The following is a 25,901-nucleotide window of genomic DNA, read 5'->3' on the forward strand; positions in this document are numbered from 1 at the left end:
AGGAGTGGTGGTCCAAGGAGTACACTGTCACAATCTGGCTTTTTACAAGCTGTGTGATGAGAGAAGGGAGAGGCATAAAGATAAATCAGGGCTGAATCTGACTCTTAGACTCAAGTTTTTCAGAAAAAATTCTATTTCCTAAATCCACAGACCACATCTTATAAAAGAGGCCAAAACCTTTTAAGAACTCCAGAAAAATCAAAAATCAAATTGAATAAGATTGTACCTCTTTTCTCCTAGAGCAATCTACCAAGGCAATAGAAATAAAAGCAACAATAAACAAATGGGACCTAATTAAACTTAAAAGCTTTTGCACGGCAAAGGAAACTATAAACAAAATGAAAAAACTATACCTCTTTTGAAAAATCTGGCCACTGATTTTAAATATTATCACCTGGGTTCTATCTATAATAATATTAAGTATTATTACCAAAGAGCTATCCAGGGATCTAGGAGGCTCCTGCTTGAACTCTGCTCTGATCCAAAGGACCACATTCCTCTACCCCTGTGACTGCAGACTCATAGAATGACTGTAGAATCATAGAATTTTAGGTCTGAGCATAATTTTAAAGTTCACACAATATTTACAGGGAAGAACACTGAGGTTTAGTGATATTGTGACAGGCTCAGAGTCACACAGCTGGCCAGTGAGAAGAGTTGTTTCAAGTTCAATCTCCTGCCCCAGCCTCGAGTGCCCTACACCGTACGTTTCTGTGCCAGTCATGCTCCACCTGGCCGGGCCCAGCAGACTCCTGCGTCAGTCTTCTGGCTTAAACCTGCCCTGCTTCACTCTCAAACCTCCTACATTTGTTAAGTCATAGCGTTACATTTGCAGATTCCAGTTCTCAAAATTAAAAGACTCATAGTTAAAGACCGTGGCCTTACAGATCTATTTCCCTGATGGTTCACCATGTCTGGAGAATTCCAGAGGCATCAGACTTTGCTTACACCAACTGTACCTCACCAAGAACACCTGCCACAAGTTCACTCAAAAACAGGTCCAGAACATTTCACTCTCAGCCTCCTATTCTGAGGGGATGAGAGCTGGCCCAATCACAAAACATTCATGTCATGCAGGTGTTTCCTCCGGCTATCTTAGGAGATACAGAAGTCATCATCTCAGGTCCTGAGACATTTGGTGCCCCTCACTCCCAAATTATAAAATCAATTTATGACCATGTATGCTGGGGGAGGGAAAGTGTCATTTGAAACTCCCTGTAACACCTTCTAAACCCCATTAGACTACTGTGCATGGGTTTAAAGGATTTTCTTTCTTCCTTTTAAAAAAAAATCCTATTCATAATGGTTCACAGCCATCTTTGATAATGGGTATTTTTATTTAGGTGGTATATGTCACAAAATGTTTTAGTTTCCTGTATCTGCTAGGAAAGCATGCTGTTTAAAACAAAATAAAACAGAACAAAAAACATTTAATTACCACAGTGGCTTAAATAGACAGAAATTCAAGAAAAAGTCCTGAGACAGGCAGGCTAGGTCTGGCACAGATGCCTGACAAAGCAATGAGACCCAGGCTTTGTCATCATGCTTGCCTGCCATGCTCAAGATTGTAGCCCTCTTCCTATGCTTGCTGCCTCATGTTCACAGGATGGCTGCTGCACCCTCTAGCTACAAGTCTATAACCCACGTGGAAGGTGGAAAAGGGGCAAGGTGCCAAAGGGCAAAAGGCATTCCAGCCAAATGTACCCTTATTTTTTTTTTAATGTATCCTTATTTTAACCAAAAACAGCAAAAGTTTTCCTGGAAGTAGCACTCAGCAAATTTCTAATCATATGCCAAACCCAGGTCTTATAAGCCACACTATGCTAGAATTCTATAAAGAACAAAGAGGTTATAGACGGTGATTGTGACAGCCAGCCAATAGTGTCTACTATAGGCTCCTATGCCACTATTCTAAAATGTGTTTAAATTAACAATCATTCTGAAAAAGGTTTCACATTCATAACCAATCCTAAAACATTTTTTCCCCTAAATCAAAAAGTTAAAACTCACCTACAATTTGTTTATTCTCAAAGACAACTGGGAAAGGTAACAAACACAACCGTATAGTGGACAAACACCCAAGTGTCTTAGTGACACAGCAGTGAGATAAACGGGCTACCTGCTCCCCAGCCACTAAGGGGGCAGTAATAAACTCATCTGCAAACCATTCTCCTTTTTCTTATGTTGCATATTCTGAGTCTGTCCTCTTACTCAATATCTGCTTGAGTTTTAAGATCACTCAGCTTGACCCTTTGAAACAGAAAGAGCTGTTAGAAACCTGTTTAGCATTGGTATGGTGAAATCCTGAGAAGTTACAATCCTGAGATTATGGGGAACCCCATCTCATCCGCTGCATAAGGGTCCCCGCTTTAGGGGAGAAAATGCTCTCAGGATCTTTAGGTTAATGGTTCATCATAAAACGCCATAATGTCCCTGGGGGAATACTTCCTAAAATGAAGTAGAACCAGCTACCTTTAGGCTAGTGTTTCTCAAATTGTCTCTAAAACCTGCCTTAGAAGCCCTTTAAGATGCTGTTTAAAATTCAGGCTCCTGGGATCCATTAAACACCTGAGATCCATTTCCTGAGCAGCTGGGATCCTTAAACACCTGGGATCCATTTCCTGAGCATCAGCCAAAGAAGGTACATCTTTAGCAACCTTCCCAGGTGGCTGCAAACTAAAAGCTGAGAACCATTTTCATAGATGAGCATTCCAGGCTCACGGACTGCGTGGACAGGCAGGTGGAGTGCTCATTCAGCCCAGACATGGACCTTCTTTCTGAAGCCAAATGCTGTGGAAGAACAATTATTTCATTCCTTGACAGGAAGCACGCTCTGGACAAAGGCCTGAGCTCCCCTTGCCAAGCAAACATCCAGAGCAAGAGTGGCCACTGACTCAACCAGGCTCTCCACATACAAGCCTCTGACTGATTAATACCACTGCCAAGTGACCCTCCATCCTAAAGGAATTTTCAGGTTGCTGGAGCTAGCTCTACCTGAAGCTCAGAGATCTATTATGTCCTCCTCATGCCTGACCTCCTGCCACCCTTTGCCTCAACCCTCTCTCTATTTGAGCTTATCCAGGCCATTCCAGTCTCTTCCATCTGAGCTCCACTGAACCTCTATTAACTATTTCACCAGAGCAGGCTCTAAAACGTTCTCTGGCTGCCCAAGGCTAACTGTATGCCGAGTATTCTTTCTGATCCTTGCTACCGGACCTCACCCATCACCTATGGATGGGGAAACCTTGACACCCAGCTTCCTGGTCAGGTCCTCAACAGTCCGGGGCCACAGCCCACTCCAGTCACTCTGATGCATCAGGGCTTCTCAGTGTTACACGGTTGTATCTTGTTAGAGTTTTGAAATTTCTGTGATTTACTAATACATCTGCTGTGCCTCCTGTTGGTTTTAGCAAGATGCTGAAGCATGTTCTGTGGCACAGAAAGGAGTGCTATTCTGAGAGTTTGCTGGAAATCTGAAGGGGGTTTCCTGTGCCATTGGAGGCTGAGAAGGGAGGATCCGGGCTTGGGCGTTGGTATTCAAGCACATCTTCCTCCACCCCCAAAGTTCACTAAAATAAAGTTGGGAAAGTAGTTTTCCGGCCACTGGCAGATATAAGAATATTTAACTTTCAAAGTTCTGATTGAAGTACGTATCTGAAGCAAAATACTTTTTATCGTGTGCATTCAAATGTACGTATCATCTGAAGATAAAAAAGGAGGTTAGCAGATTCAGCTAAAGAGAAACCTAGCAGCTCTGAGATTTAGAAAATTAAAAGCCAGGTGTCTGAAGCTAACCATTTAAAGTGCTTGTAGGTGTTCAAAGACGATGTCATAGGAGTAGCGCTAAATATACAAACGTCATCACATTTCAGAGAGTACAGGATGACAAAGGTGGAAACCCTACATGAGGCTTCTTAAAACACAGAGAGGCGTAAGGTCAGGCACAACTGAAATTTGAGAGAGTTTCTTCCTGGATTAGGGAATGACGGTATACACAGGACTGGGAAGTAGCCAGGACAACCTGGGTCCCCAGAGAAAGAGCTTAGCAGGAGATTCTGTTGGCAGGCACGTGAAGCGGATTCAAAGCTGAGTTTATGTGAGATGGGAGAGGGAGCAGGTGTGAGGACAAAAACCACAACTTCTGCTTCTTTTACAGCACATCCTCTAGCCTATCCCTGACATTCCTGGAGATGAGAGCCTGTTATATCATCAACAAGGTCAACTGCAGATAAGAGGCGTCTACAAGCTACTACATTTGTTACATCACCAAAGCAACCAAGTCTCATGCACATCTCTCCTGGCGATTAGCACTGTACCCAGAAGCCCCTAGCATCCCGGAATTCCTAAAAAAACCCTTCAAATCTGTCATTAGTAGCATTCAAAGCTGACAGCTTTTGCTCACTGTAGGCACTCATAAAGGGCTGTTCTTCCATGATAGGGATGTCATTCAATAACAACTGGACACAGATGCTTTGGTTCCACATCCTCCCAATATCAATCCGAAGGCAGGAAATCAAGCCCAACATCACAGAAGGAATTCACGTAATTACTTGGTCACGTGCCTTCACCATGTCATTTTTGGTCTACTGACTTGAATGCTGTACAACATACCAGAAGGGCCTAGTATACCTTGATGTGTTTGTTCAGAACCCAGAAGAAAAGCTATGCCCAGATAAAAAGTACCGTCTCTGACAGCCTGTATGGAGTTGCTGTGGATAAACAGAGGATGCCTTTATCACACAGGAGCTTGTGGGCTGTGTCCTGCTTAAACCAGATCATACTCTTCCACTGCAAGTAGATCTGCTTCCTTGTCTGCTGCAGATACCCTTGTTTAGTATAATGAGAAGAGGCACCATTCCCTCCCAGCCAGGCTTGGTGCCCCAGGCCAGGACATGCCTACTAACACACACCATTATGTTACATTATGTTACATCTACTTATACAGAAGATGGGAGAGTTGGGGCATATCTCATCGTTACAAGAAAGCTGCAGTGCTTATTGGTAAGTAAAGTGATGACTGTTAAAACCGTATCTGGTCATTGAAATTGAAAAAGACTCAATCATGAAATAATCATCTTAATTAATACTAAAATAAAAATCTGATTCAGTAATTACAATTTGAAAAGAGAGTAAATTAAGCTATACTAAGAAAGAGCCCTTAGTATATAAATGTCAGCAGATTTAATCTATTACCTATTACATCACTAAAAGTAAATAAACGAAATAAGGAGCTTAATGTAGAGAACTAAAATGTCAGAATATAAAATTGTTGAATGTCTAAATCCTTGTTTTCAAAGTATTTTTATAACCTAACAATTGACACTTGAGAAATAAAACTTTTTTCCTGTAATATTTATTCTTCTAATTATATAAATATTGATACATTAAAAAGGACAAGACCACGGCATATTGTACTAGAAACACATGCGTCAATAATAGGAAAGAAGAGATTATAAAGCATATAAAGTGGGCATTTGTGGATAAACTTCAAATTTTATTTGTGGCTACCTCTATTTCCTTCTAAAAGGGTTAACAACGGAACAAATCAGTTCCTTGGCTGTTGAGAATGTCCTTTCTCTGTCCTTATATAAGAAAACAGACTTAGTTTTGAAAGAATCAGACAGAACAAACAACAGTCTATTTTAGTTTGGCACTTTAACCTATGTGTGGAAGTTGTGTCCCAAAGGATCCTTATGATACTGTTAATAAGAAAATTTCAGGGTCTTTTCCCATATAAATCCAGAGCTCCAAGACAAAGGGGCTTCACGCACACTTTGTAGGAGGTCAGCGACACTGAACCAGCAAGCTAAGGGCTTAGATTTGATTTGCCACCCAAACTTCTCTGCAATTGGTCCCAGGTAGTTTTCCGTTGACTTGGAAGCATAGCCTTTTGTTTGGGGGGGGGGGCGGTTACTGAGTGGGTTTTGTCAATGGTTCATTCATTCGAGCATCTAGTGAATGCCTACTGTGTGATTGGATGTCAAAGTGGTATTAACACTTTGACGTCCATATTCTCTGCATTCAAAGATTTCACTTGGGTTAAGTGGAATACACAAAGACGTCCACCTGCAAATGCAGTGTCATGAGATGCATGCTACAGTGGAGGCGTGCACTAAGTGTGCTGGAGCCCAGAGGGACACGCTTAACGCACCTTCGGAGGGGAGATCTACATGACCTGGGGCATTATCCCGCCTGCATCACTGGCAGTGTTATCAGTACAAATGCAGCTCTTTCCCTCGGGGCTGGCTTATGTTCCACCCACCAGGGGCCAAGGCTCCTACAGCATTATCAATTCATACAGCTAAAGGACATCTAAGAGGCCATCCGGTCCAGGGGTTCCCAAATCTGGCTGGGCCCCAGCATCACCTGGTGCCTTGGCCCCAGCCCAGAGACAGTGATGTAACACACCTGGAGGCGCTGAAAATGCTCTCTCACTGTGGTCATTACAGCCAGCCTGGGAACCAGCATTTGGGAATCACTGAATCTAAAGACCTTAATTCTCAGAAGAAGAAATTTAGAGGAAATTCATACCCACAGAACTGAAATGACTCCATCAAATCTCGGGCATATTAGGACAGTGAGGGTAGTACAACTTGGCACATAGATTTTGGGCCCAAATGCCTCCAAAAAGTACTTCCAAGGTGCATAATATAAGCCATATATAAGGGAACCATTTGTACAAGGTCAAGAACTATATAAAGGAGAGAAAACGTCAAGAAATTTGGGTTTAATTGGGTATTTGTTGCAATGAGCTAAAAATTACCTCTGTTCTTCCTGGTAGGAAAAGTGAAAAAGGAAACATATTGAGCTGAAATTCTCATTCCTTAAATAAAGACACTTGATTTATCAGGAAAGCAGGTTTTTGTCCTTATGAATACATTTTTAGGAAAAGCTGAGTGTAGTGCAGTGCCTACAGAAGACACTTCAACTGCTGAATGGAAGAATGAATGAAAATATGAACATACATTACCAAAAAAAAAAAAAGTTCTTCTATGGCCATATCCTACATTAGTCTTTGATGGAAGCTAGGAAGCTAAGAGTAAGTATCAGTCAATAACGGCTTATTTAGGCATTTGGACAGAGTGACAGAAGGATAATATAGGTCTATAACTTTCAAAGTAGAGACAAGACATCCTCTTGCAAATGAAAAGATAACACTTTTGAGGTGGTGGGAGAGGTTCAGAAGGAGAATGTCATCCCTGTGCACGCACGTGTGTATGTATAAAGGCAGGTGCCTGAACGCACTGGCCTGCCCGGAACGTCCATAACACACTCACTCTGAAAGCTACAGCCTATCCAGAGGTTCATCCACCATAATCATAAAGGGAAAAACCCCTCTACACCTCCCTGGAGCAGCAGCCCAGCTGCCGTCCACTGGGGTTCTCAGACTTCATCCCAGGAAGCATGGTCATTATTTATGTATAGCTTTAATTTCATGAAAATATACCATATTTCAAAATTTCAAAGAATACCAACAGGTATTCTTTTTGCTTTTTTATTACCATGTTTATCTCTAGGGGAGTAGATACAAGTCTTACAGCACCTTCATAGACACAATTTTTTTAAAAATGATAATTGTCTTAAAGGAGAAACTTGATTAAAAATGCATTTCATTGTAGAAGAAACTCATTCATTCCATTTATAAAAAATAGAGTAACTCCCTGTTTCACATTTGTAAACTTGAAAATCCCCAATTTTCAATAAAAAGGAAGTGTATCCTAGCTCCCTAAGGGTTGAACTGAATAGTTTTAAGCTATTTTTTAAAATTTCAAAAACACTGGATCAAATTTTCCACTCAAAAGTGCTGCTCTCCAGTTCTGATAGCCATCGTGTTATCTGGGTTTGGGACACATTCACTGAGGTTTGTAATCCCACCATATTTTAATTGTCATAACTATGCACATCAAAGTGTGATCTAGTTCACTCTTACTATTATTTATGATTATCATTTTTGGTTTTATTTGCTGTCTTCTACAAAGAAATTTTTTCTCATTACTGCATTTTAAAATATGGAAATTTGAAAGTTTTAGTTACTAAGACCCCCTGAGCTAGCCCTAACAACTGGTAAGATGTTTACCTGAGGCAAAATGAAACGTGTGAACTTCTACCAGAGAGGGAAATCTTATCCAGGAGAGGAATATCTGGTGGGGGTGGTGGGGGAGGGCTCACTCATCAATCATTTCCCTCGAAATGGAAGATTTGTCAAGTAGATATGTGTGCGCTGGGCACAGTGCCTGATGGAACCGGCACTTAAAAATATTGGTTGAATTAAACTGAACTGAAGGGAACTTGCCTAAAATGGAAATAAGCACCAAGAAATAAACTTGGTCTTTGCAAAATGCTGACCCCTTCCCAACAGCTCAAAGGCAAAGTATTTAGTTGGGAGAGATCAAAGGGGGAACCTGGTTCACCTTCTACAGCCAGGAATCCCCTTCAGTGGTAGTTCTCAGCTGGGGTGTGTTTGCTTCTCAGGGGACATTTGTCAATGTCTGGAGACACTTTGGGTTGTCCCAATTGTGAGAGAGTGCTACTGGCATCTAAGTGGGTAGAGGCTAGGCAAGCTGCTAAATATCCTCCAATGCAGAAGACAACCCCTTTCTTCCCACCCCTATGCCCCACACAAGTAATCATTTGGCTCAAAATGTCAACAGTGCTGAGGCTGGGAAGCCCTTGCAGACGGCATGACCCAACAGATAGCCTCTGCTTACCTCTTTTTCTTTTTTTTTTTAAAACCACTCTACTGAGGTATGATTGACACACAAAAAGCTGTACATATTTAATGTATACAACTTGGTGAATTTGGAGATAGGTATACACCTGTGAAAAACCATCACCACAATCTACGTCATAAACATATTCACCATCTCCTAGGGAACGCACACTCATGGCCACATCATAAGGACGTCTTTACAACTGTTGAGCAGCTCCCTCCACTGGAAAGACCTCCTCTATTTGGATTCTCAGATCAATAGTATTTGCCAAAAGCATTATAGAAAAATAAGTACACAAATACAAAATCACATTTTAAGTTCAAAATGTCTATTCCAGATGTTCATATTAAATTTATTTTTTCTAATCTACTTAAATGATAAGAAAAAATTAGAGCACATAGTAAACAACTAAACTTACATACTGAATTTCTGTTGGTTGTATTATTTTTCATTCTTCTATTATTTGGTAGCTTTCAAGACTTTCAGTCTATTTCTTAATTTATTGACATTAGAAGACAACTTACTATGAAAAATAAGGAAACAGGTATGTTCGCCTAACTTTATCACTACCTCCAAATTTTTGTTATATTATTTTAGTTCATTAATGTTTATTATCGTTACATTCCACTCTTAAACTATATTTAAATCATTCATGCTTTGTGTATAAATCCATTTCAAACACAGCACACTAATAAATAGCATTCATAAAACTGAAACTGTTTAAATGAAATTCCCAGTAAAGCCACAGTATGACTGGCCCACAGAGGAGAAACCAGAACCCACATCATCCCAGGGTTAGGGGCTAAAGGACCCTTTCTAGCTTCCTTCACTTCTTCTAAGTCATCCTCAGATCCCACTGTACCCCACATCATTCCCTTGTGCTATATTCTTTCTTGCTTTGCTGATATACCTCTTTGCGTATTTTCCCATAGAGAGTGAGGGGTAACTTCCCTGAGACTCCTGCATGCTCCAAATGTCATTGTTTATTTTCTCTGATTTTCTCTTTCTCCTCCTCTTTCCCTTCATGTTTGATTGATAATTTGGCTGTTGGTTTGCTATTCTTTCCCCTCAGAAATTTGAAGGAATTATTCCATTGCTTCTAACATCCTGTATGTTTAAAGAGGTATGTGTTTGTTTCATTGGTAATCTCTTGAAAGCTCTTAGGATTTTCTATTTTTTTCCTTTGACTAAAGGAATTTCTCCAGGATTTTTTCTTTTAATTTAAAAAAAATTAATTATTTATTTACGTATTTATTTATTTTTTGGGTTAATGGAGGTACTAGGGATTGAACCTAGGACCTTGTGCATAATAAGCATATGTTCTACAACTGAGCTATATCCCCACCCCCTATTTTGATTAAAAATCAGCCCATTCAACACTGTTCCTTTGACTATGTGCCCTCCCCTCATATCCTGTTATCTGTTTCTGGGGGTCCTCGCTGGATTTTTCCTCCATGTCTCTTCACTGTTGTCGTATTTCCCACATTGGTCTTTCTGCTCTGTCATGGCAGAGTTCCTTGACTTCACCTTACAGTTCACCAACATGGTCCTTCTCAATCTTCTTCCCAACTTTTAAATTTTGTCAGTTTTATATTTCACTTCCACGAATTCCTTCTCATTATCTAATTGATCTTTCTTCATAACAGGCTATGAAAAGCTCTTATTTTCAGTATGCAATATCCTCTTGACTCTCCAAGAATACTATTTAGGAATATTTAAAATTGAAATCTGTCCCCTCCACTGTTACTCTTTGTTCTTCTTCTTTTTCTTAGCTTTTTTTTTTTTCTAACAATTTTGCTTAAATGTCTAGTGATCTTGATGTCTATGTCTGTTTACAAGTGAAGATCACGCTGATTAATATGAAGACCTGGAATTCCATTCTTCAATCCTAGTCTTCTCTGTAGGTGCTTGGTTTTCTTTCTCTAACAGAGCTCTTTCTAAGGTGGGAGTTATGATCACAAATCCTTTAACAGGAACATGTTGTGTTGATTTCATAGGATGTGTGGAAGTATGCATCAAAGTGCCCCACCCGTGGGAAGCCAAGGCATATGACCCAAGTCAACCACATTCTCCCAGCCAGAACATGACATCTTAAATGAAGTGAAACAAAAACTGGAGAAAAAAGAGATTGACATTTATTCATCATCTCGGCTAACTGATACTTTCCTGATACCTAGACACTTGATTCTACTCGAGACATGCCTGACTCTCCAACCTTTCCAGTTTTCACGAATTTCTTCTCTGCCTACGTTTGTCAAAGTCAGTTTCTGTTGCTTGCACATAACGACCCTAAACAGTTGGAGGTGGAAAGGAAACCTGACCTTTGTTAAACCAATGCTTTCGTGTTCAGCATGTCACATTTTTTGTAAATGATTATAACTCCAACAGATAGCTATAATTATCACCATTATATTAGGAGAAGAAAGTGAAATTGAGTTGATGTATGGGCTTGTCCAAGACACCAGAGAAAGCATTGGAATCCAAGTCAGTCTGATCTCAAAATCTATGCCTTCCCTTTACTCTAAAGTATTCATAGAGTATAAAGGATACAAACCTGGCTGCAGTTAAGAGTATGTGATGAATACTGGATGAGAGATTTAAGGCTGGAAAACCAGAAAGAGAAATTTAGACTCAATGTTTAAGGAAAAGGAAACCACAATCTCATCTTTAATAGTGGAGTGGCATAGTAAATCAAAGGAGAATTTAAGAAAGATGATCTGTGACATATGGAATGCACTTAGAGGGCTCATGTTGAAATCAAACAGACCAGCTAGGAGGCTGCTGTAGTGATGAAATGGCAGCAGGTGGAGAGAAAAGAGACAGTTTACAGATGGATTTGGAACAAATTTTCATAGGATTTTGTGACTGAATGGATAATGCAGAGGATGAAGAAAGATGAGCCAAAAATGACTAACAGATTTCCAGTTGCAATGAGAAAAGCAGAGTGAATGTATTTACCTTGCCTCCCTCCCAAACTTCCAATGAAATGGACTAGAAATGCAAAAACAAGAATGAATGCATAGTGGTGCTACAAAAAGGAAAGAATGCCAAGAGTCTACAAAATGTAAGAATCTCTGGAAGACAAAAAAGAGTGAATCAGAATGATGGAAGAGCCCGTGTGCTGAGCAGCCAGTAACCAACCAAAGGTGAAGGAGAACAGCACCAGAGCAGTAAACTAGGGTTTACCTCCCACAGAGATCCCTCTTCCCACCACCAAGCTTAGCACAGGAGGAGTGGGGAGTGCAAACAGGCACGGGGCAGGTACCAGGATGCTGCATGTCCTTCACTGAAGCAGAAAGAGGGCTGAGGTCCTGGAGGCTCACCCGCTAACAACAGGCTTCATTCAGCTTAGACGGCTTAGTAAACTGGGTATGGAATCTGCCAAAAAGGCTTCTACTCCCAGGGGCAGAAGGAGAGTGAAGGCAGCCCCTTATCACCACTGTTCCCAAACCACTAGTACAAACTTAGGGGAGAATACGGCATAAATCCCAAAGATGGAGTAAATTTTTTTTAATTAAGATAACTGTAGTGTAACTTTATGCTAAGTAAATTTGAAGATACATAAAAATGCATAATTTTCTTTTAACATTAATAAAAGGGATTTAATAAGGGTGGAAAAAAAATCTTGAATGGATAAGTAGCCAAAGGAAATGAAATGTTTACAAAAGATTTCCTTTCCTAAAACAAAAAGGCTCAAATGGATTAAAACTGTTCCTAACAAACTTCCAAGGAAAATACAATTCTCAACTGTTTTAACTTCTCCCAGAACTGAGGGGAAAAAAATAGAAGGCTTTCTAATTATGATCCTAGAATAATCCTGATGTAAAATCTGATGTTTCATTTTTGCTATATTTTACTTATGAATGTGGCACCACTGTCTTAAATAAAATACCAACAACATAAAACACATATATCAGTGTATTAAAATATAGATAATTTAACTTTGCTTAAACAGCTTAGTATTAGGAGACCTATTCATAAATAAGAAACATAAACAGGTTAACATTTTAAAAATATGTGATCATTTTGAGGGGGTGCTAAAAATGTATCTTAAATCCACCTCAATGATTGACATAAATTTATGTTAAGATATATTAAAAATAAAAGTATATTCTTTATAGGTTATTTATTAAAAACTAAAGCTAACATATTTAGTAAAGTTTAAATTTAAGTTGGAAGTATGAAAAAAAATACCCACTTTCACAGTGTCATTCAGTAATATTCTGAAGGTTCTGCCCAGTACACTAGGAGAATAAGTATTAATTTAAGAGTAATAAATGTTCAATAGAAAGAACCAAATGTAGGCTTATTTACAGATAATATGATTTTCTATACAAAATATTCAAGAGAATCAAATTAAAAATTATTAAAACTAATAATCCAGTTCAGAAACAAAACTGATAAAATAAATATACTAAAATAAATAGCTTTCCATATATTCCAGCAAAAAACAATTTTTAAATGTCAGGCCTAGAAATGGTAGCCACAACAATCCCATAATGTATAAAACATCCAGGAATAATAAAATAAACAATAACTGTGGAAGAGCAATAGTAAAAAAAAAAAAAAAAAAGTTTAAAAGCTGTAGAAGAAAAATTGAAAAATGGGGAATTATTAAAAAGGAAAAATCACAAAATAAATTCAAATGGTTATTAAATATAATACTCTTCATCTTCCTAGTAAGTAATATATAACACATTTAAAAGACAATGAGGTGATTTCCTCTAATAGAGGGGAAAGGTTAAAAAAAAATCACTAGCCAAATAGAGATATAGATATGTATATCCACTGTGAGTGATACTGTATTTTGGTATAGTCATTTAGGCGAAAATTTGTATTTATCAAAATTCATATTGTAAATTCTCAACCAGAATTTTCAATTCTAGGGATTCATTTTTTAGATATACTGAGAAATGTATTAAAGAATTCAAAATAATCAAAATATTAATAAGGGACTGATTAAATACATTTGGGCACATCAATGCAATGAAATACTATAAGTCCTCAAAAATATGTTATTCTATATTGTATAAAAATGGCCACAACGTATTATTGTATTAAAAACACACAGTACAGAACATTATGCTGTGTTGATATAATTGTGATGAAAGTACACATATCTATAATTTCTGGAAAGAGACACATTAAACTAGTAATAGTAATTATCTTAGTGTGAGATGGCAGAGAGCAAACAGGGGTGAGAATGGCTGCTTTAAAATTTTTTGAATATTAAAAAAAATTCTTAAAAAACTAAAAACAGAACTGTCATATGACCCAGCAATTCTGCTTCTCCATATACATCAGAAAAATAAAACCCAAAAATGCTACATTGAAAAGATAAATGCACCCCAATGTTCATAGCATCATTACTTATAATTGCTAAGATATGGAGGCAACCTAAGTGTCCAACAACAGATGACTGGATAAAGAAGATGTGGTATATATATATATACAATGGAATACTATTCAGCGATAAAAAAGTACGAACTTTTGACATTTGCAGTGCCATGGATGGACTTGGAGGGCATTATGCTAAGTGAAATAAGTCAAACAGAGGAAGACAAATACTGCGTGATATCACTTATATATAGAATCTTAAAAAATGCAAAAGAACAGTGAATACAACCAAAAAAAAGAAGTAGACTCACAGATATAGAGAACAAACTAGTGGTTACCATTGGGGAAGGGGAGGAGGAGCAATATAGCGGTGGAAGAGTGGGAGGTACAAACTACTAAGGGTAAGACAGGCTACAAAGATGTACTGTATAACATGGGGAATAGAGCCAATATTTTGCAATAAGTGTAATTGGAGTGTAACCTTTAAAAATTAAAAAAAAAAATTAAACAGATAATTTAGGTTGTATTCCCCAAAGGCAGACACCAAGACAAGTGTTTGAGTACAACTGATTTATAATGAAGCGCTTCCAGGGAAGTCTGGAAAGGAAGTGGGGCAAGAGGTCAATGAATAAGAGGAAGCCATGGATGTGTGTGATCTCAGGAGAGGGCCCCTTGAAGGGAGCTTCAACCTGCTCCCACAGGGACACTCCAGTGTACTCCTTTAACCTTAAGCAAGGGAGCCGAGCATTTCACATTCTAGCACCTGTCAGTCATTTGTCAAGAGCTATTGAGGGAGGAGGGGGACTGCACTTTGGCTCTGAGTGCTGGGCAAGGGGCACCTCACACCCAGAGGAATGCTCTGAAGGAGAGTTACAAGTGCCTTGTGTTCTAGAAATCAGGAAAGGGGAGGGGGCACAGAAATGCTGAAAAGAGATCCAAAGAGATCTGGGTGGAGAGCCAACAACATCCACTATGGTATGCTACCTCTACAATAAAATACACATCTTCATAAAGAGGAAGAAAGGGAGAGTGAGAACAAGTACGCTACTGGTAAAACAAAGTGATCTATGAATGTTCCCAAGTTCTGCACAAGTGCCAACACCTACTAGACAGCCTCCCACACCAGCTCCTTCTCATACTCCCACCTGCCCATTAAAAAAAACCAAGATCGAGTGGCACTTAACAGCAATTAAAGCCTTTCTCTCTCACGTGGGAGCAGCAGGTGAATTCATGAGCATGGAAAAGACACGTTTGAAAAAAACTTCGCCTCCCTTTTCATTTCTGTAGCCATATTTCTTACACTGATCCCACCTGTCTCCTGTTTGGGCTATTCAAATGCAAAACTTTATTAATAAAAATGATTGTTATCATTGCTACAAAATGTTAAATGGTTCTTTTGAGTCCCTATTCTCTTACTGTATACATTATCCATTCAAATTTCATGCAGATCATGGACTCTTAACAGGCATATAAATTACACATGTGGTCTCTCCCTTCAAATAATCTAAACTATTACTTGCTGTTTTGAGTGAATAAATAAATACACATGCTGTGTAACATTAAGGTAAAGCTGATGAGATTTTAAAATTGTCAGTATGTATGACAAGGTGTGAAAATCACAATCTTGCATATTCTTGAATACAGAGACTTAGTTAAGCGTTTTTATGACCTGACAATCCCTTTTTTGGCCCAAACCAGCAATATCACAAAGTCAAGGTTTGTTTTTAGAGACATTTATGTTGTTTAAAATGTAGTTGGACTGAGCTCCAGGACTAGTCACTATTTGAGTTGACCTGTCTCCTAATGTTGAGACCATTAACAGTTTTCTCCATCTTTCATAGGTCTCACATGTCAGTTCTTTGTTGATTTTCTTTTTAAAATTTTGAACCATTTACGTCTGAACTCCTGAAACCTTTGTAGTTATTAAAAGTATTCCTGATTTAAATAGGTTAGATTCTGAGGAAACTGAAATTCAAAAAGACACATGTACCCCAGTGTTCATAGCAGTACTGTTACAAGAGTCAAGACATGGAAGCAACCTAAATGTCCATTGACAGATGACTGGATAAAGAAGTTCTGGTATATTTATACAATGGAATACTACTCAGCCATAAAAAAGAACAAAATAATGCCACTTGCAGCAACATGGATGGACTGGAGATTGTCATTCTAAGTGAAGTAAGCCAGAAAAAAAAAAATACCATATGATGTCATTTATATGTGGAATCTAAAAAAAAAAAGAGGATACAAATGAACTTATTTATAAAACAGACACAGAAAACAAACTTACGGTTACAGGGTTGGGGAAGGGTGGGGAGAGATAAATTGGGAGTTCAGTATTTGTAGACACTAACTTCTATATATAAAATAGATAAACAACAAAGTCCTACTATATAGCACAGGGAACTATATTCAATACCTTGTAATGGTCTATAGTGAAAAAGAATATGAAAAGGAATATATATATATATATATATATATATATATATATATATATATATGCAGATATATATATCTGCATCACTAATGCTGTACACCAGCAATTAACATATTGTAAATCAACTATACTTCAATTAAAAAAATAGAATCTATTTAATACTCCTAAACTGTACACTTAAAGATAGTCGAAATGGTAAATTTTATGTTACATGCATTTTACCACAATAAAAAATAGAAAAAAAAATAGGTTGGATTCTACTGAGGCATACAAAAGTCACATGCGAGTTTTCTGGTTGAAGTGCAGTATTAAACTGTAATATTGCTTATCTTAATAATTAGAATTTAACTGAGAGTCAATTTACTTTTTATTTAAATTAAAGTAATGACTAGATGTTAGTAGTCTATAATTTAAAAATGGTATAGAGGGAGAAATGCACCATTTTAATTAAAATTTGGTTGATTTTGCTGTTAAATAAGTGTTCATCAATTCTCTTTGCCTAGTTTCACTAAATTTCCCTTTTCCATAAGAAGATATAACATTAATCAGTCTTTCAGTGTTTTAAATCTGTTTTTAAATAAGTGCATCATTTGCGATATGGTTAACAGCATAAACTCCATGTAAAACATTTAAAGCAATTATGTTTGTAGGTAAGACACATTTTACATTGTGCAGTAACTGAAGATGTACATAATTCATAAAAAGAAAAATCAGAAACACTGTTACTCTGCATTAAAAAAAAGGAAAGGGAGGTTAGAAATTTTTCATTCTCTCCATCACTAATGGCTTCACTGCACAGATCGGGGGTCCAGGGTACACACAGACACACAGGTACACACGTGTGTGGACACATGCCCTCACACACTCACATGCTCATAGCAGTTCTCTTTTGTCTACTGCTATGTCCTCAATGTCTGCTGTAGTCTCAGTGTAAAATCTGGGACAAAACAGTAAATGTTTGTTGAGTATGTAATTTATTTAGAGACAGAACCCAAGTCTTTTGGCTCCAAATGCATTGTTTTTTTCAATACACAAGTGGAAACATTTAACGTGTCCTCTATCTTGGAGATTTACTGGGAGAGTACAATGAGATAAACTGTGAAAGAAACTTGAAAACAGTAAGTGTATGTAAATCTAAGACAGCGTGCGTTATTACCGCTGTAGCTTACATTTATACAACTTCCCACTTTCCTTACCATAGGTCCATAAATCTAAGGAAGGCAAAATTTATAAGAACGGCAATTTTAAAGACAACTGTTTTAATGTCTTGAATGATCTGGCTAGGAAAACTATTTCTTACAATTTCTGGGTTTCAATAATGAAACATTCATTGTTAATTGTAGTGCTATAAAGAAACAGAATTCCTTATTATATACTGACCTTACAGCATAATGAACCAGTTATCTGAAGGTTTTCATCTAGATTTTCATAAGTTAAAAATAACATAAATTGAAAGTTTTCAATCAGTCGTATCTTAGAATTCTTTTTGTAATATGAAAATCTATACTGTAAATTTATTTAGATCCTTTTTTATTGAGCAAGATTTTAAAATAAAGAATGGAGTTGTCATTAACACCACTGGTCACATCACAAGTAATAAAAATAAAATAGATTATTAGTAAATAAAGATTTATACAATTGTTAGTAAATAAAGACCAACTAGGGCATCTGATTTTGGCACAATTAAAAATACTCATGATGAAAGAGTGTTACAAAATCATACAGTGGTTCAATAAATAGGTTTAATGCAAAAAGATTATTAAATAATTAAAACATGCTACGATTTAAATTATAACTACTGTGCAAGAATGATATAGAAACTAGTTTGTTAAATCGTCATTCCCATACTGTAAGAACACCTAGACAGTAAACTCACATGGATGAGTGCTCAAAATCATTTGGACCAATTTTTTAAAGCAGCCTTAAAATAACTGACTCCCAAATCAAGATATTAAATGCCAACTTTTAACCCGCAATAATGCTTATGGCTAAGATAGAAATGAGATTCTTAATAGAAACGCTGACACAGCCCTAACTGTAGGCAGTTGAGTGTGCGGCTATAATTCTTTTTCCAAATCTTACCCAGTAGAGCTTCAGGTAAAAGGGTCCGCAGAATATGTAAACAGAAAGATAATCCTAGAGCTTTTAGAAAATCACAAACCTGTGACACATTTATATTCATCTCTGATTGCTACTACTAAATAACTAAATCATTCATAATGTATTGATTAGCTCTTTAATAAATAAAAGGTGGGCGAGGTGTTGTAAAAAGCAACATTTCTTCATTCATTCGATGTGCAAGAGCTACACATTTTAAGCTGACAATGTGAAACCTCTAAAAGGTTTTTCAAAAAAGCCTTTTGCCTTATTAAGCATCTTGACCACTAACCAGAAACAACAAAAAAAGAGAAAATTAAGAAAAAGCTACAGAACAAAAAATAATGAAGCTTGTCTTTTTCATTCGGAAATCTCTTGTGCTATAAAAGAAGTTTCCAAGAGGAGTCAGTTTTCTATGTGGAAGGCATTTAAAACAGAACTACATAATGCAATCTTAGAACAGGCCAAGGGAACACAATTTATACTGAGAGATGAGTGGCTGGAATAGAGGACTTGATTGTCTCATTCCAATTCTCATTTTTAAAAATGTCTAAGGTAATGATGCTTTTAACGAGGAGAGAATTTTAAAGCCCAGACAACTCTAAGTCGTAACCACGATATGGTAGTATTTTTTTCCCTCTGCATTGTCATCCAGACAATAGACCACTACTATTTCTACACTGGGAAATACTGTTTTGATGTTTATTGATCAAAACTGTATGAGGGAAATTGTGATTCTTGAATGGAAGACAGTCATGAGTTACCACTTCTTATAACTACAGAACTAGGGATAAATATATGTTATGAATACCTTACTAGATAGATGTTAAAATTAATAATCTCTTAAGATAAACAGAAATATCCTTAAATAAGTTCATTTGGGATGATACTATATAGTGAGGATGAACTTAAAATAGTAACACTTTGCATCACAAGTATTCTGATTTTATAGGATTTTAAAAATTCACTAACTTACACCGCTTTTAATTTATATATTACTTTATAAACTCATGTCATCATTATATCACGGACAAACAAGTTGAAATGTATAACAAACTAATTTTTAAAATCACCCCTAAATTTTATCTTAAACTCAAGCTAATCATCTATTTAAATTCAAATTGAATCTTTTTACAATCTACATTTAACTTAGAGGCAAAACTCCCACTTATGAGTTACAAATAATCATGCAAATCTGTAAGAAGCTGTCAACTGGCAAAGTCTTTACCTTGTAGCATGTCATGAAATAACACTTGTTTTATTAAAATAATTTCAAATGCTAATTTTCTCTTCATTAGATGGCAGACAAGAAATAATGTGCTAATAACATTTTTATAAAGAATATATTGCTGAATAAGAATTTCAAAATAACTTACACATTCAGGATTGATACTTAAATTTTGCAAATCCCTTGTAATCCTATTAATTGGGTATAACAACTTGTCTGTTGAAACACTGGGCACACACCAGGAAAACTGGGCAAGGACAGGTCACGTACACACACACTTTACAGGTTACCTGCAATACTTAGCAATTCAGTTCACCGTTTTCTTAAAATTTTTAAATATTCTCCAAATAAGTAAAAACTTTCTAGTTATTGTACCCGTATTATGTGGCTAGTGACTTATTTGGGCCCAACTCCCTATGACTGAATCAGATAATATTCTCAAAATTAAAATTACAATATCCCCAAATGAATACACTACTCATTTAAAAAATATTTAGCACTTGAAAAAAAAAAGTATATTCTTCAGGCTGGAAGTGTGAGTGGAAAAATAAAATCCAATTCCAACAATAACCTAACCACGTCCCCAGTCCCTCCACTGCCAAGGGCAGCTGTACTAAGTGGACATGGTTCCTAGAAAATTAAAACACTAGTTTTCAAATGTAGAAAATACTTTTATCCACTTGCTATTTGGATTTAGCAAAGAAGTTCAATATTAGCTGATAAGGGAGAATAAAACTATAAGCCATCCAAAGAGCCAAATTATGATCTTTTTTTTATTTTTTCTATCTGCTGGGATGGGGCAAGTGGCAGCATTGGGGTATGTTTTAATTTAGATCTCTCCTGCTCAGCCACTCTGTTTTCCTTTCACAGCCTAACCCTTTTGTGTTATAAGGCTGGAAACAGCTCTAAGATTGTGGAGAATGTAAACAGCTTTTTATTGTCCAAAAGGATGGCAGTGTAAGGAATGTGTGCTTATCACACAGCTGCAGCTCCCCACCTCACTTACCATGATAAAGTGCTCCAGGGAAAAAGCATTACAACCCAAGCACAATCCAAAAATGGGTTAGAACTGGACATCCACGTCCTTAAAAACTAATCAATCAATCCATGCTGTAATATTAGAATCTAGCTCTTAAGGAGAGTATATAATCCCGTCTAGATGTATGTCTTATTCCTTATGGACTATGGTGGTGTGGAAAAAAAAAAAAGCTAACATTTCCAATACAGTAGCTGATAGAACTTTTCCCAACACATCCACCAATGTCGCTCCTCATCTTTAAGAGTCTAACACAGTAGAACAGATACACAGTCCATGATCACTAAATGCAAAATCAAATTAATGAACTAAGAGATTCATGAAGATATTTTGAAGATCCCACCTAAGTACCTGATTTCCCCAGGCTTTTACAATTTTACTTACACACACCATACAATTGCTGCTTTGTTAGCTCACCGTTTATTGGAATCCAGAGCAAACATTTTAAAAAGCAAGTGATACTAAAGACTAACCTGACATATATGTTGCATGCTTAATGCCTTAGATGTAAAATTTATTTTAACATGCAATATTGTGTATAGCCAGTATGTACTGGCTCATTCAAGGACATTTGGGAACATCACTGCATTTTCTTCTTGATGCCACTGAAGAATTTCTTAGGTAATGATGTGCAGGTGAAGCTAATCTCTGCTGTTAAAAAGAATGGACAGGCCCTTCCATGCCCTCTCCTCTTCACTGAGACATTTCAGAAGCCCTTCCATCTTCGAAAATTGCACAATTATCTCTGCCTTTACAATGTCATACTATCATAGACAAACTTTCGTTAAGTTACTTGTTCTTTACCTCTAAAAGGAAATAATAGAAAGAGAGAAACAGAGAGAAAGAAAGAGGAAGGAAGGATCATTACGTTTGGGTTCCTGAACCTAATTTTAACACCCAGATTAAACTGGGTAAAGTCTTAAATATGAGGACCAAAGAAACTGGCATCTGGAGAAAACCCTCTAACAGCAAAGTATTAAGCTAAGGGCCAAGAGAAATCCATCACAGAGGCGGAAGGAGCCAAAGCAATCCCCTTCTATAATTTTACTTCGTAAGTTGTCTTCCTGAAGGTCTTACTTGGAATCTCTCCTAAGTGTAAGTAACTAGCAATCCACACAGCATATAGATACATCTCGGAAGGAGGAGAGCGGGGCGCCAGGCGGGAAGAGCGAGGAGGGACTAGAGTTCCCCGGGCACAGTCGCCCAGAGCCTCGCCGGCGGACCCTGAACCGCCTTCTAACACGCTTCGTGCTCCCCAGCGCGCCCCGGGCCGCCCAGACCCGGCGGGAGCGGCCGGCGGCAGCACACTGCTTAGAGATGCCGGGGAGGGGGCTCCTGCGTGGAGTTGGGCTTCAAAGTTACTCCCTGCGTCCCCGCCGGCGCAAAACCCCGTCCCAGTGCCCTGCGCCAGATGGAAAACGAGAAATCCAGTCTACCTCACAGACCGCTCTTTTGCCTAAGTTTTCCTCAGCAAGGAGCCACTAACCGGCCCTACGAACGAGGAGGCGCGATACCGGGTTTAGAAGAAGTGTCTGCAGGCACCCGGGCAAAATACCACCACGTGAAAAATAGGAACCACCAAGCCCCCCAAACGCGGCCATTGGCAGGTCGTTCAGCCCATCCTCACCACGTCCGTCCACCCTTATCCCCTCCTCGACCGCTTCTCAGTAACCCTCCTTCTCTCGCACCTTCTTCCCGGCCACTTTCTGCCTTTTTTACCTCAGCCCGCAAGCCCCAACCCTTCGCAAGCCCCTCACCCGTCTCAGGGTCCCCTCTGTTCTATTCCCCGATTCTCCCCCTCCAGCCTCTAAGGCAACCCCAAACTCCCGCCACCGCGCGCCCCCAGCCCCAGGCTCAGCGTCCGAGTCGGCCCCCGGCGCGCTTTTCCCGCCGAAACGCGGCCCCGGCGCGTGGGGCGTGGGGCGTGCGGCGCGCGGCCGGCCGGCACTCACCAGCTGAAGCAAGCCGGGGACCACGACGAGGGGCAGCGGCCGCAGGCGCATGGTGCCGGCTGGCGCGGCGTCTCACGAGCTGCGCGCCCTCGCCAGCTTCTCGCGCATCTCCACTTCGGGGGCAGGACTGAGGACGCCAGGGACACGGCGCGGCGCTTCCCTCCTGGAATCCGAGCGCAGCGCCGCGCCGCGCCGCGCGGGTCCGGTGGGTGGGCGGGCGAGGAAGGGGGAGGGGGGCGGGCGGTGCTTCTGGAACCCCGCGCGCCCCTCCTAGGAGGGGGCCGGAAGAGGAGCGTGCGGGGCCGCTGGAGCTCCGGCGTGCTGCGCGCGGTTCCAGCCGGGCCCGGGGCTCCTGCGTCCCCCTGTCCGAGTGAGCTCGGAGGGCACCCGAGGGCAGGAGGCGGTGGTTCCGGCGCTTTGGTGTCAGGTTCCTGCGCGAGGCTGCTGTAGGGATCCCGCCCCGCCGGGTCGCTGCCCCGCAGAGCTGAGCGCTCCTGGGACCCGGCGAGGCCCGGTGCCTGCTCCGCTCCTGCCCAGCAGAGGGCCGGTCTGGGTGGCTCGGTTGGCCCAGACACCCTGACCACTGACCAGCTCTTGTTCTGCTGGGGAGGCGGCAGCGGGGTTGTGGGGAGGGTCTCCCTGCGTGGACGTAGGGAAGAGCGCGCCAGGAGAGCACACAGGGAGTTCTAGGGGACGGCGACGGCAGGGTCCTGGGGCGGGGCGTCGGGGGCTGGGGTGGGGGCGGCGGAACCGGGAGAGCGCCCCACTCCGCGCCAGTCCTAGCTCGCGGAGTTCAGAGCACGGGATGCGAAGTGCGGCTGGAGCGGCTGGAAGGATTTCTGGAAGTGGAAAGTAGTGGGAACCAAGAGGGACCTAGAAGAGGGGCGGCGGCAGGGCTGTGAGAAATCGAGCTAGGTGCAGCGGTGCAGGTCCAGGCTTACTCGGGCTTGAGGATCCTGTAGGCTGTTGGGTGTCCAGGAGACCGGTTAGAGCTGCGCTGCGGGGGCCCAGGGAACCAGGGGAGAGGGTGAAGAAGAGGCCCTGCCGCAGACTCTCACTCTGGAAGGATCCACTTGCCGAGGCTGGGCGAAGCTGCAAACTCGCTGCCCGTGATCCTCACCCCCACGTTAACAATTCTTCATTGGATAGATCCTTAACCTTTAACTGTCTCTCTGCTGGACACTCGAGTGGAAAAGTCAGGGGGCAGTGGGGCTCAGGGACTTCCACATTTACGATGGATGAGGATTTAGACATCATCTATCAACCTCCTTATTGAACAGATGAGAGATCTAAGGTCCTGAGAGGTAAAATCACTTCTCCAGGGATGTCTCTAGGCAGCTGCTTCAAAAGAATACACTAGGCAAGGCTAGTTTCTACATTCTCTTACAGAAGAGAAACATTGTGCGGCAAGGGGGTGGAGTTGAGATTGATTTCCAGCCTTTAAAACATAAAAAAAAGTGAAATTTGCGTTGAAATTTGGGGCGGGGGGGGGGCTGTTTCCTTCTCCTCCTCTTACTCCCCCTACTTCAAAATAGAAATAAAAGGGGAGTTTGTAAGTCTTTGAAATGGTCCAGGACCAAGAGCAGGAGGCTTGACCTGGGTAGGGTAAGGTCCCACCCTCTTTTCACTGAGTGTGTCAAGATTGTGCAGCTGGGGAGGGAGGTCATTCCACAGTGTTCTGGGATCCCAGTGTGACTTTGAGAGGTGTTGTCCCTGAGGGTGCATGTAGGGTATCTCTAGAGTACAACTCCATCCCTGTACGGAGGAAGAGAGGCAAGTGAGGGTTGTGTATCCTTCCTAACCCCTTACCAAGACTGACTGGGGGCTTCTAGGGCCCATGGTAAAGGATGCAGCAGCAACAACTCACTTCTGCTGGTCCTCAGACTCTTCCTATTCCTTGCAAGAGACTCAAAAACAAACAAAATAATCATTTCCATATCTAAATATAGAACTCACTTCCCATAGCCAGCCCTCACCTCCACACAGATTCTCTCTATCAAGGCTTAGAGCTCACTTCTAGAATGTTACTTGATCTTAGAAGCATAAATAAGGTAGTATCAAAAATTGGAAGACATCTCTGTGAGTTGATCTTCTTGTCCAATTTTAAGTCCCTGAATAAGGCTGCATTTTATTTATGGGCAATATTTGGGAAATGATTAATAGGGAAGAGTTTGGCGGACATTAGAGGAACCCCTGTTTGGAGAGGGGCTGGTAGGAGAGGAATAAGGGCAAACAGCTTTGCAAGGTGCAGTACCTCACTTAGACTCGGTGTTTTCTGCTGGATCCTCAGGTGACTCATCTATAAAACGAGAGGACAAGATCCCTTCTTGATTTAGCAGTTTCCGATTCTGTTATCACTGACTCTCTAAAGGAGGGGTGCATGACTTTACACACTATTAAAATGAATAAGTGATTGAATTACTGGAATACTTCACTCTTTTCTTTAAATTATTCCTATTCCTTAGGCCATTTCTGCCCTTTTGGGAAATTTATACATACAGTTTTAAAGTGGAACCAAAACTTGGACATGTGTCTTAATAATACAAAGTATTCTCACAAAGGGACTTGCTGAAGGATGTAGAATTCCAAGCTAAGGGACACAGGAGAATGTGTGTATGCCGTTGATCAAGCTGAGTGAGAGAAAAGCAACAAGGATCCCACTGACTGAAGTCTGTTATTACTCAGTTTATTGATAAGGTGCCTACTCCTAATTTAATGTACTCCCCAAAGTTTGTTGTACATACAATGGGAAAGTGGAAGGAAGAAAGAAAAGGAGAAAAAGAGGGAAAGAGGCAGGAACGGGGAAATATAGGCAGATAGAAGCATTAAGTATGTTGACTGTGTCATTCTGAACACACAGTCTAACCAGGAAACATGCAACAGACAAAAGACAGCAGACAACACAGGGAGGTTAAATTTAAGGGCTGCCTTGTACAGTTGGAGGAAGGGCAGATCATTGTAAACCAGCATGACAGCTTCATGGCCAAGATGAACTGTGAGCTGGGTCAGCTTCTGAGAATGGCCACGATTAGTCTGTGTGGGAGAAGAGGGGGAAAGCCGTTCCTCGTGGGAGGAACAGCGTGAGCAAAGACCCAGTGGAGGG

At 40.1% G+C, this 25,901-nt stretch overlaps 1 protein-coding gene across 1 annotated transcript in view; it reads right to left on the reverse strand.

Moving 5' to 3' along the window:
* NXPH2 (neurexophilin 2) overlaps positions 1–23,977 on the reverse strand; it is a 107,576-nt gene extending 83,599 nt beyond the window's left edge. The window contains exon 1 of the mRNA XM_074363586.1: positions 22,799–23,977. Within this exon, the coding sequence (XP_074219687.1) occupies positions 22,799–22,849 (51 nt within the window). The 5' untranslated portion in view covers positions 22,850–23,977. The remainder of the gene's footprint in view (positions 1–22,798) is intronic.
* Between the last annotated feature and the right edge of the window lie 1,924 nt (positions 23,978–25,901).

Source organism: Camelus bactrianus, chromosome 5, assembly GCF_048773025.1.
Source record: "Camelus bactrianus isolate YW-2024 breed Bactrian camel chromosome 5, ASM4877302v1, whole genome shotgun sequence".
NCBI lineage: Eukaryota > Metazoa > Chordata > Mammalia > Artiodactyla > Camelidae > Camelus > Camelus bactrianus.